Here is a 12,658-nt window from a genome sequence, read left to right as displayed (position 1 = left end):
CCCTTCCCCCCCCCCTCCCCCCCTTCCAAGAAATGAGAAGCAACAACCTCTGAGTTTGAGCTTCATGATTCCTACTAACATTCTCGTCAAACCTTGCCTAGTCCTTAATTGCTTACACGTGGGCTTCTGGCTTCATTATATCGACCCCAGCCTGTTAAGTACAGCACTTCTGGCTTTGTGGGATATATTTTGTAAATAATGATTCCAAACATTAAGAAATTTCTTTCTTCTCCTCAAGTTGTCATATGCTTCTCTTGCCTCCCACAACATTAGCTCATGTAGCTTATTCCTCCATAACCATATAGATGATGGTTCTTCCTGCATCCAATGTCTCAATATACATTTTTTGCCCACTGCAAATGCTTTACATAAAAATACCTCCAAATTTTTATCCGATATCCCATATGCATTAGTTTTGTTCAAAAGTACTCCTCTCCAAGAGGGGTGTAACCTTTGTCCCAATAGTTGTTCTAAGTACTCCTGTATCGCTCTCCAGAATGTTTTTATTTTATCACACCACCAAAATGCATGCAAAAATGTGTTCTTCTCTCTGTGGCATTTAAGGCATTGAGAATCAGAGCTCCATCCCGCCCTTACAGCCTGAGATTGTGTTATATAGCCTCGGTGAATAACCCTGAATTGACTCTCTTGTAATTCTGCCCCCCCCATCTGCCCAGGTATGCTTCCAATTAGTTTTGCAAAATTTATTCCCTTCAGCTCATATCCCAAGTCTTTGCTCCATTTGTCTTTGAGCTTCTCATATGTTCTGGGGGGGTCCAAGTGGGACCAGGGCTTTATGTAGGCTCGATATTGATACCTGTCCATGTGCGTCCCCTTCCAGGAATTCCCGCACCCTCTGACCCAGTTTTGTGCCCAGGGCTGCCTGATCCAAACTATGCCAGTAATGATGCAATTGTCTATATGTATAATAATCCCTCTGGGCAAATACCTGTCTCTGCTGCAGGTCCTGAAAACTATGCAGATTCCCCTCTTCATTCATTAAGTGTTCAAATAGAGTGATTCCCATTTCCGACCATCTAGCCATTACCCCTTTCTCCAATCCGGGGGGGAAGTCCCTATTTCCCTGTATTGGAAGTTGGTCACTAACATTAGGGTCTTGTCCCCAGTTATGCATAAGAAACTGCCAAGCACGTCGTAATGGTTGCAACAGTATACTTCTTCTGCAGGTAGTTGGTAAACTCTTTGTTTTTGCCTGCAGAAGGAAATTCAAGTGCCACGGGTCAAAGAATGCACGTTCCCAGTTAGTTGGCGTGTGTTGATGTGTGTTAAGTATCCAATCCCTGATGTGTCTTAAAAGACATGCCTGATTGTAACGTCTAATACAGGGGAAACCCAATCCACCCTGAGCCCACCCATCGTATAAGTATTCAAATCGTAGTTTAGACTTCTTTCCCCCCCACACAAATTGCCGACACATCCTATTTAATTTCCTTAAATCTTTACTCAATATATGTATTGGCAACACCTGCAAGATATAGAGCCATCTCGGGAATATGATCATTTTGAAGAGATTTATTCTGCCTATTAATGATAAAGGCAGGTAATTCCATCTCTCCAGAACCCTTTTGGTATCTTGTAGCAGCTTGTCAATGTTTATCCTGTACAGAATGGTAGTATCCATAGTTAATCGTACCCCTAAATATCGAAAGGATTCCCCTGCCCTCCTCAATGGCAGCTGTCTGTGCCACTCTCCCATTTGATCCTCTTTCCTACTTAATACTTCTGATTTCTCCAGGTTTAGCTTAAAGCCAGAGAAATCCCCATACTCTGCCATACATTCTAATAGCGCCTTCAGTGATGTCTCTGGAGAAATTACATGAGCCAGCAAATCATCAGCGAAGGCAGCTATTTTAAAAATTTCTGTGCCAACCCTGACTCCTTGCACATCAGGGTTGCGTTGGATATCTCTAAGCAGTGGATCTAGCGTTAACACAAACAGTAAAGGTGACAGGGGGCATCCTTGCCTGGTCCCCCTATGGACAGAGAATGATGGGGATAATATTCCATTAACCCATACCTGGGCTTGTGGAAGATAATATAAGGCTTTGATTGCGTCCTGGAATAATCCTCTTATGCCATATGCATCTAGTGTGCCAAATAAAAAATCCCAGACCACCCTATCGAACGCCTTTTCGGCATCGAAACTTACTAATATTGAGGGCGTGTCCTTTATAAATACCTCCTCTAATGTTACCAATATCTTTCTTACATTTTTAGTAATAGTTCTGCCCTGTACAAACCCTACCTGTGATTCTTCTATAACATCTGGTAATATTCGGGACAAGCGATTTGCCAGGACTTTTGCAAACAATTTTGCTTCAAAATTTAGTAGCGAAATAGGTCTGTATGATTCAGGCTTTTGTACATCTTTTCCTGGTTTTGGAAGTACTATAATCTGTGCTGTTCGTAGTGACGTGGGCATTCGTTGCTCTTGCACTATCATGTTAAACATTGCGGTAAGGGGTTCTACTATTTCCTCCTTCATCAATTTATATAATTCTCCCCTATATCCATCAGGGCCTGGGGCCTTCCCTAGTGGCGCTTGCTGTATTGCCCATGATACCTCCTCTGTTGACATGGGAGCATTTAGCATGGCCAGACTTTGTGTGTCCATCTGCGGGAGCTCCTGTCCCGCCAGGTAGATCTCACTATCCATCGGGGGCGGGTCAGGTGAAGCATAAAGCCTCTGATAATATTTTTGCATGATACGATTTATACAATCATCTTTATTTTCTAACACCCCTTCTGAAGAATATAACGCGTTTATCTTATAATTTCCTTGTCTTGGGTTTGCCATCCTGGCCATCATCCTACCACTTTTATTTGCATATTTGTATAATTGATACCTATAATACATATAATTTTTTTGTGTTTTATCGTGTATTCTTTCATTCAGTGTTTGCTGCATTTCTAAAAGCTTAACTTTCAGCTGAATATCATGATGGCGTCCATACTCGCGTCTCAAGCGGGTGATTTCTTTTTCTAACCTTTGCAATTCCTTTTCCCATATCTTTTTCTGGTGGCTAGTATACGCAATAATCTCACCCCTTAATACTGCCTTTGCTGTGTCCCAGTATAATATGGGGGCCGCCCTATGCTCCTGATTAGTGTCTTGAAACTGTCTATATTTGGCTAGTATAAATTCCCGAAATTTTCTGTCTTTATATAACCTTGTAGGGAACTTCCATTGGTATGTGCTAGCCTTACTCTCTGTGGGTTCCCATAAGACCATTACCATTGCATGGTCTGATATTTTTATGGGTCCTATTTCCGCCTTGCGAATTTTTGTAAATAGTGAACGGGAGATAAAAATATAGTCGATCCTCGACATGGTGTCGTGCGCCCGGGACAGGTGGGTGTAATCTCGTTCCAACGGGTGTAAGGTTCTCCACACATCCACCAGGTCAAGGACCCCACTCAGTAGCCCAATTCCTCTAGATTCTGCTCCCGCTCTCCTCTTTTTATCCCCATGTGACCTGTCCAAGTTGGGATCTCCTACTTCATTGAAATCTCCCCCTAACAGCAGGGGAACTCCTTCTAGACCTGTTAGGTGATGTAGAAGTTTTTTATAGAATGTTTTGTTATAAGTGTTTGGAGCATAGATATTGCACAAAACCATGGGTTGACGTTCTATTGTCAGGTGTGCCAACACATATCTTCCTTCTTTATCTGCTATGATCTTATGTGTAATGATATGGATCCCTTTCTTGATCAGTATTATTACCCCTGCTTTTTTCCCCAGTGCTGGTGAATCATAATATGATCCTACCCACCATCGACATAATTTCTCATGTTCTTTGGTTGTTAAGTGTGTTTCCTGAAGCATTGCTACCGATACCTGTTGCTTATGAAGTGCTTGGAGGATCTTCTGCCGTTTAATCGGTGATGAGATACCTCCCACGTTCCATGTCACCACCTTAAGGACCATCACATATCCTCAAGCATTTTTTGAGCACCTGGCAATTATCTCTCTGTGTGCAGGAGGGGTCTCCCAGCCTATACCCCTCCCACTTCTGATATTGTAAGAATTCTCTAGATTCCCCTCCTTTTGAAGCTCTTTGTGTATTCCTTGTGTTGCCCTTCTCCCTTTCTGCCCTGAAATACCTAATCTTCCCTCTACCCTCCCTCCCTCCCTCCCCCCTTCCCCTCTCCCATCCTCCCGTCTTCCCCCCTTCCCCAAGTCTGAACAGCACCAAATGTGCTGTCTGCCTCCGTGCTACCGATCAGGGACCCCACCCCTACTTTTTTTGCTTATGTTACATATTACCTCCCTCCCCCTTAAATTCACAGCCCCCCTTGTATAACATCAAATAACAGTATCAAGACCAACTTTAGTAATCACAACAGTTATAGTTACAGATCTTCTGCCTCTCGCTGCCCCTTGTCGTTCAGCAATGTCACTCCCACTGATGAATCTCGGGTTTTTTACTCATGTGTCTCTTGATGCTTCCGAACTGTCTCTCTCCAGGCGGTCCACCAGTGTCTGAGCGGCTTCTACCGTGTCACAGATTCTCATTGTCCCATTATGTTGGATCCTGAGTTTAGCCGGATATAGTAAGCTGAATTTTATCCGCATTTTGTGTAGTCGCCCGCAAATGGGCGAAAATTGCTTACGTTGAAAGGACACTTTAGTGGAATAGTCTTGAAAGCATAATATCTTTTGTCCTTCCACTTCCAACGTTCCTCCTTTCTGAAGAGCTGCTAGGATCTCCATCTTATGTTGATAATTAAGAAGTCTCAGTATGACCACGCGTGGGCGTGCATTTGCCTCCTTCCTCGGCCCCAGCCGATGCGTCCGTTCTATCTTCAGTTGTCCCACTGTGCTCTGATTTGGCAATAGCTTAGTGAGCCTGGGTTCCAGAAAGTCTCTCAGATCTGCATCTGGTATTGACTCTGGTATGCCTATCAGTCTGAGATTATTTCTACGCGAACGGTTTTCCAAATCATCCACTTTCTCTTCTAAAGTTAATACCGTTTTTTGGAGGTGTTCAATAGATTTGGAGGCTTCCTGTGAGGCATCTTCTACGTCACCTATCCGCTGCTGGACCTCCTGGAGTTCATTAGTAAATGTAGTAAACCTTTGGTCCATGCCATCAAGCTTATCAATTATTTGTTGTAACTTGTGGCTCATGGTTTCCTCTACCGCCATCCTCACCTCTGCTACTATTTCTGAGGCCCAAACCGAGCTCACTGGTGGCGATGGAGGCGGATTTTTCTCCGACATTTTTGATCCTCCGCTCTTAGTTTTGTCCTTCTCCAGCTCTTTTTTTGTACTTCTAGTCGCCATGCAAACAGTTTTTGGGGATAACCACAGTTTGATCTGTCTGTGGAGTTTGTTGATATCACTTCTTTAACCGACTACTTTGGGGAGCCTCGTGGCTCACTGCTGTGATAGCTCAAATTTTAGCCCAGACCCAGACTTCCGATTTTGCTGGCTATTGCACTGGGTTGGAGAGCTATTTACGATTCTTTTTATTTAGTTCTTTAAATTCTCTGAACTTTGTACATTCTGCTTCGCAATCGCCATTCGGGGCTGCGTTTGTTGTTTCCTCCGTGTCTCGCGGCACGCCTCCCCTCTCCCCCTTCGTTTCGCCGTTAGCTTCGCCGAGTTCTTTTACTCACTTTTATGCCTGGTAAGAAGATTTCTCAGCTTGCGGTTTTCAGCGCTCTTTTCTCGGCGCTATATTACCACGTGGGCGGACATCCGTCGTCGATCTGTTCCTCGCCCTTTCTTTCCTTTTCTGCCCCCGAATCGGGGTTTACGGGTCTCCATCGCGCCACTGCATCTTCCGGAGGGGAGGGGAAGCAAAACCGCCGACTCTGGGAGTTATTTTATCTCGTTTTGGTGGGGTCCCCGATCGCAGCTAGCTGGAGCTCTCTCTTGCGGCGGCCATCTTGGCCGGCAGCTCCACCGGAAGTCCCTCCCCGGCACAGACGATATAAAGTCTGCCCAGCACTATCCCTGCCTCCCACCACTGGCTCTGGCACAGACCGTATAAGTCTGCCCAGCACTATCCCTGCCTCCCAACCACCAGCCCCTCCTCCCAACCACCGGCTCTGGCACAGACCGTATAAGTCTGCCCAGCATTATCCTCACCTCCCAACCACCAGCCCTGCCTCCCACCACCGGCTCTGGCACAGACCGTATAAGTCTGCCCAGCACTATCCCCGCCGCCCAACCACCAGCCCTGGCACAGACCGTATAAGTCTGCCCAGCACAAGCCCCGCCTCCCAACCACCAGCTCTGCCACCCATTCTAGGCGAAACACCATGTGTGTTGAGAACAAGAATGAATAATATTGTTGTGATTGGAAGAAGTATCAGATATAAGTCGCTTCAAGGATGGCGGCATGAGCATAAAGTTTTAACTTCTGTAACACTAAATGTCTATTTACTAATATATTTCCACCATTCATGATGTATTGTAAGCCACATTGAGCCTGCAAAGAGGTGGGAAAATGTGGGATACAAGTGCAACAAATAAATAAATAAACTTCACCAACTACTCGGGCGACTACTGGATAACAGCTGGCTACAGTGTGATTACATCGAACTGCTCCTGCCCGCAGCTAAGTGTTTATTAATTAATAGCAATGTATATTCAGTACACTCAAGCTATAGGAGGTGAGGGAGGGCGTAAGTGCGATGATGCTTAAGGAGAGATATTACTTTTCCAGTTGACTCGCCTGAGTAATATACACTTCACTGAGCACTTTAATAATATTTAAACACAGTGTGTTTGGGTCACAGCATACTAGAAAATTTTTTTAAAAGTTAGATAAGTGAGAAGCAGACAACGGTTTCTATGTACTTTATAGGTTTATATTCTGAAACCAGGCCCCAGTGTTATTCTAGTATATAAAATTTTAACTACCAAGGTATATACAAGCTTCCAATTTTTATACGAAAATTCAATCCTGCAGCTGCAGGTATACTTCTACTTATGCACCAGATGTAACTCAAACTCTCAAGCGTCACCCAGCCATCTACTCGTGGAGAAAAAAGGCCTCAGTAGTACCACCCAGCCAGCCAATATATTCGGCTATAAGGCGTGGGTCCGGTACACCATCATCTTGCCTGAAAAAAAACTCCACAGTTTATTTGTGCTTGAGTGTGCGCTGAAAAGTCCAAGTGACAAACCGTGCACAGGAAAGGACACAGAATGCACACTGTGCACTGCAAATAACAGACCTGTGCACCAGAAATGGCAGAAATCCTATGTGTGCACTATGTCTCGATAGTAGTATTCCGGTGGGGCAGCCCCCCAGCACTTATCTGAAGTGTCTCCAATTCCTCCAGCGCTGTGCTGCTCCTATTCACCGCCACATCAGATCCACATAACAGGGAGTCCCCGTTTCACCGAAGCTGCGTCAGGGGTTCCACTCCTGTGTCCAGACTGCTGAGTTGAAAATGGCTGGTAACTGACAAAGAGCGCCTTCTTCACTCTCTAAATCAATCATGCTCCACCCCTTTCCATCCGGTTCCTCAATCATGTTTCACAACCATTCATGACGTCATTTTCAGCGCATGCTCAAGCACAAATAAACTGTGGAGTTTTTTTTCAGGCAAGATGATGGTGTACCGGACCCATGCCTTAGCTGAATATATTGGCTGGCTGGGTGGTACTACTGAGGCCTTTTTTTCTCTTGCTCTTTCGTCTTGCTGACGTCCTGTGCACGTTCCTTTACGTGAAACTGAGTATGCTCAGTTTCACTTAAAGGAACGTGCAGGACGTCAGGAGGAAGAAAGAGCACAGGGCAGGGAATGCGAAGGCTTCGGCTGGCGGGGGTTGGGGACCCCTGCCAGCAAAACCAGGGGCCCGGACGAAATTTGCGGGGGCCCAGGCTCCCGGGGCCCCACCTAGCTACGCCCCTGGTTGAGAATCGGAGCCCTTGATCTATATGATTTGTGGTGGTCTGTCAAACTTTACAAGTACAAAAATTTGTATAAGAAAATTTGCCCAACGCGTTCCAAGTTGGAATTAACGCCCGGCCCAGGCGGTAATTTCAATTTTGGCACGCGTCCACTACGCGCGTTTGAAAAATATTTTTTATTTTCTGACGCGCGTAGCAGACACACACCAAGTGGCATCTGACGCATGTAGGTCATTACCGCGCAAATTCTTTACTGCTAGGTCTATGGCTGGCGGTAAGGTCTGAGTCCCAAAATGGATGCGCAGCAATTTTGATTTTGCCACACATCCATTTTCAGGGAAAAAAAAGAAGGTTTTTTTACAGGTGTGCTGAAAAATGATTTTGCGCACATCCAAAACCCGTGCCTACACTACCGCAAGTCATTTTTCAGCGCACCTTTGTGGACATTTATAACTGGTCAGGGTAATTGATCTTTATCTGGCATCATCTATTATATTACTGTTCTGATTGGCATCTCTTTTCCAGACGAAAGTTTTGCAGTTCCTCACCACAAGCGAGGCATCCTTGGAATGGCTAACAAAGGGACTCACACAAACGGCTCACAGTTCTACATCACGCTGCAACCTGCACCTTACCTTGACAGAAAGTGTGTGGCTTTTGGGTACGTATAGTAAATGTTTGTGTTTGATTACAACCTGGTTTTCAGGATTAATTGTCCTTTTTAGAAAAAGACGGGGTAAGTACGTGTGGAAGCTAATTTTATAAAGGGCATCTATGGCAAAGTTAAAAAAAAAAGTGCCTATTTAATGGCTGTTTTCTAAAGGCAGTTTAGGTGCCTGTGGAGCTCATTTTCAAAAGAGAGAAATGTCCAAAAAGTGGCATAAATCTGTGTTTAGACGTTTTTCCTCACAAAATCAATTTTTAGACGTTTTTCTATGAAGTCCGTCAGAAGTGCATTTAAATTACAAGGGCGCTTGTCAGGGGCGTGTTAAGGGCGGGATCTGGGCATTCCTAACATTTGGACGTTTATCAGCCATAATGGAATAAAACAAAACCATCCAGGACTAAGAACTGTAACGCATCACCACTTAACTGACATTCTGAATGCTCTCTCTTTTTACCAATCATTTATTTATTTATTTATTGCATTTGTATCCCACATTTTCCCACCTATTTCCAGGCTCAATGTGGCTTACATAGTTTTGTTAACATAGTTATTCCAGTATGTCAGGTACAGTTAGTATTGTGAAGAGATTAATTAAGGGAAGAAAGGAGGAGGAAGGGATTTATTAGGGTAATTATAGGAGGTGGTCTTTCGTAACTGAATGGGTTGGTGAAGTGGATTAGTGGGGTTGTAGGTTCTCATTGTAGGCCTTGTTGAAGAAATAAGTCTTCAGAGATTTGCGAAAGATATTTATTATGTCACCCATGTTTTATGTTTAAATCTTTTTTATTAAGCAATCAAACAGACAAGAACCATAGTCATAATCGTATAAACAAATCTGTTGTAACAATGGTTCTCCGAGGACAAGCAGGCTGCTTGTTCTCACGACTGGGTGACGTCCGCGGCAGCCCCCACCAACCGGAAAAAAGCTTCGCGGGACGGTCGGCACGCAGGGCACGCCCACCGCGCATGCGCGGCCGTCTTCCCGCCCGTGCGCGACCGCTCCCGCCAGTTCCTTTTTTTTTTTAATTTAAAGATTTTTTATTGTACAATCCAAATAACAATCACAATGAGACTTCGTCTCTTGAACATTTTCAAATTCCTCAACAAACATGCTATGTCAACATCCATTTTGTCTTTATTCCCCCCTCCCCCCATTCCCCCCCCCACCCTCCTCCCTTCAACCCTCCCTTCCTCCCCCTCCCCTCCCTTCCCCCCCCTCCCTTCCCCCTTCCCTTCCCCTTTCTCTCGCTCTTTTAGCAACTTCCCCCTCCCCACCTCCCTTCCCTATCCCCCTATGAGTTAACATTCCTATTCCCCTGCATTCCCAGCTAGTATTTTCCCCAGCCTTATCCATTCTTCTGCTTGTGATTTGTATTTTCCCTGACGTTTATCCGTCAATTTTTCCAAACCTATCATTAATTTTAGTTTTTCCTTCCAGTCTTGCTCCGTGGGGCCTATCTTCTGTTTCCATTTTATTGCTATGATTGTTTTTGCTGCTGCTAGGCATATCCTTTTTATTCTACATTGCCATTTCTTTCCCCTTTTATTCCCATAGCCAAGTAAACACCATTTGGGATCACATGGAAATTGGACTCCAATCGCTAGAGTTATTAGTCCTGTGATTAGCACCCAATATCCCTTTATAATCGAGCATTCCCACCATACATGAAAGTATGTTCCCTTCTCATGCTCACATCGCCAGCATATATCCGTAGCTTCAGGGTACATTACTTTTATTCTGTCTGGGGTGTAATACCAACGGCTCATTATCTTATAGGCATTTTCCTTAACTAGTACGCATACTGACGCTTTTTTAACTTCCAGACACATTCTTTTCCATTCACTCTCATTAAATTCAGTTTTGAGGTCTTGTTCCCAGGCCTTTATATATGGTAGTTTTATAAATCTTGTACTCCTAATGTGTTCATATAGCTTTGATATTCCCTTATTTCCTTCAGTAATTGCCCCCCATAAATTCTCAAACTTTTCATTCTCTAGCCATTCCCCTTTATGCCAATGTTCCCTTATCATGTAACTTTTGACTTGGAGATATGCAAAGTGATCCGTCTCGGGTAAATCATAGTCTTGTCTTAAGACTTGAAACGCTTTGAGTTTCCCCTCTACTGTTAGCTCCCGAAATCTAATCAATCCTTTATCCATCCAATTTTTAAAAATCTTATTCTCCTGACCCCCTGCGAAGCCTGGCTCTTGAGTTATCCAGGCATATGTTGATCTTTCTTGCGGGCCCCTCAATTTCTTTTTAAGTCTGCCCCACAGCCTGAATAGATGGGAAACAAATGGGTTCAATGTCAAATTTCTATAAGTGGCCTCTGGGAGAGATCCCCATAGCAGTGCATCTAATTTTCCCTCCCGCACATAAATCTGCTCTAACCGTGTTACAGGGGAGAAATCTACCTTACTCCAAGTTCCGATTTGTTTAAGCTGTGCTGCCCAATAATACCATACTATGTTTGGCAAACCCCTTCCTCCCTGCTCCACTGTCCCCCACATTATTTTCCTTGACAGCCGTGCTTGGTGACCTCCCCATATAAATTTCCCCAATTCTGATTGTATTTTCTGCAATTCTCCCTTAGGGACCGAAATTGGCAGGGTTTGAAATAAGAATAATAATCTTGGGAGTATATTCATTTTGACCGCCGCTATGCGGCCCCACCATGACAACCAGCCTGTCCTCCATTTACTGAGATCTTTCCGAATAGCTATAATTAATGGTATATAGTTAATCTGATATAACATGGTAAGATCTCTCGGTATTTGTATGCCTAAATATCTAAAGTTCGAGTTTGCCCAACGAAAAGCAGTAGTCGTCTTCAGTTGTTCTATCTCCTGATCAGAAGTCGTGATCCCCATCAGTTCTGACTTATCCAGATTTACTTTAAATCCTGACATTCTCCCAAATGAGCTCAACTCCTGAATAATCTTCGGTATTGTTGACAAAGGTGTTCCTATGTAAAATAATATATCATCTGCGAATAATGCAATTTTGTGTTCTCTCCCACCCATGCGTACCCCTCTTATTTCTTTTAATTCTCTAACTCGCTGTGCTAGGGGTTCTATAGAGATGGCAAAAAGTAACGGAGACAGCGGGCAACCCTGTCGTGTTCCCCGTTGGATATCAAATAGATTTGACCAACCCCCATTCACCTTAATCCGAGCCACTGGTTGTTCATATAATCTTTTCACCCATCCTATAAAAGGTCTTCCCATTCCCATTTCTGTCATTACTTCCCATAAGTATTCCCACTCAACTCTATCGAACGCTTTTTCCGCGTCCACCGCAAGCAATGTCATAGAGTCTCCCCTTCTCTGCGCCCCCCAGATCAGGTTGAGGGTTCTCCTAATGTTATCCGCTACCTGCCTGTTTCTAATAAAACCTGATTGATCTTCGTGTATAAGGGATGGCAAAACCCCGCTCAGCCTTTCTGCCAAAACTTTTGCAAGAATCTTAACATCTATATTCAGCAGGGATATCGGGCGATATGACCCACATAGTGTGGGGTCCCTCCCTGATTTTAACAAAACCGATATCCCTGCTTCTTGCATACTAGTTGGCAGGCTCTGCTCCATAAAGCCGGCATTCCCCAAACGGACCAGCAGCGGCCCTAATTCTCCTTGAAAGATTTTGTAATACTTAGCCGTGAATCCATCTAATCCTGGGGATTTTCCTCCCTTAAGGCCTTTAATGATTTTTGATACCTCATTCAATGTTATAGGTGCTTCCAGCGTTTCTCTCTGCTGAGCCGTCACTCGCTGCAGCTCTAGATTCTGTAGAAAAGCCCTAATCTCTTCTTTAGGAGTCACTGTTTCTTTTTTATAGAGTGCCTGATAAAAATTCAGGAATTGTTCTCTAATTTCTCTATCTTGGTGAAATATCGAGTCTTTTGGGCCCTTTATTTTGGTGATCATATTTTTTATCCTTCTGTCCTTCAAGCCCCTGGATAGTAAATTACCCGCTTTATTACTAAATTCAAAGAATTTTTGCTGCATTAACTGCCTATGGTACTCCATTGTTTTCATCTGAATCGATTGCAGTTCTGCTCTCCACCGCTTAAGCTCTAGTAATTGGTGTGGCCTT

At 44.1% G+C, this 12,658-nt stretch overlaps 1 protein-coding gene across 1 annotated transcript in view; it reads left to right on the top strand.

Moving 5' to 3' along the window:
• Positions 1 to 12,658, top strand: part of PPIL6 (peptidylprolyl isomerase like 6) — an 80,821-nt gene that overhangs the window by 47,879 nt on the left and 20,284 nt on the right. Inside the window, exon 7 of the mRNA XM_030195667.1 lies at positions 8,421 to 8,556. Coding sequence (XP_030051527.1) covers positions 8,421 to 8,556 — 136 coding nt within the window. The remainder of the gene's footprint in view (positions 1 to 8,420; positions 8,557 to 12,658) is intronic.

The sequence above is a fragment of the Microcaecilia unicolor genome, chromosome 3 (assembly GCF_901765095.1).
Source record: "Microcaecilia unicolor chromosome 3, aMicUni1.1, whole genome shotgun sequence".
NCBI classification, from domain to species: Eukaryota; Metazoa; Chordata; class Amphibia; order Gymnophiona; family Siphonopidae; genus Microcaecilia; species Microcaecilia unicolor.
Note: the sequence above shows the minus strand (reverse complement) of the source record. Positions and strands in the feature narration are given on the sequence as shown.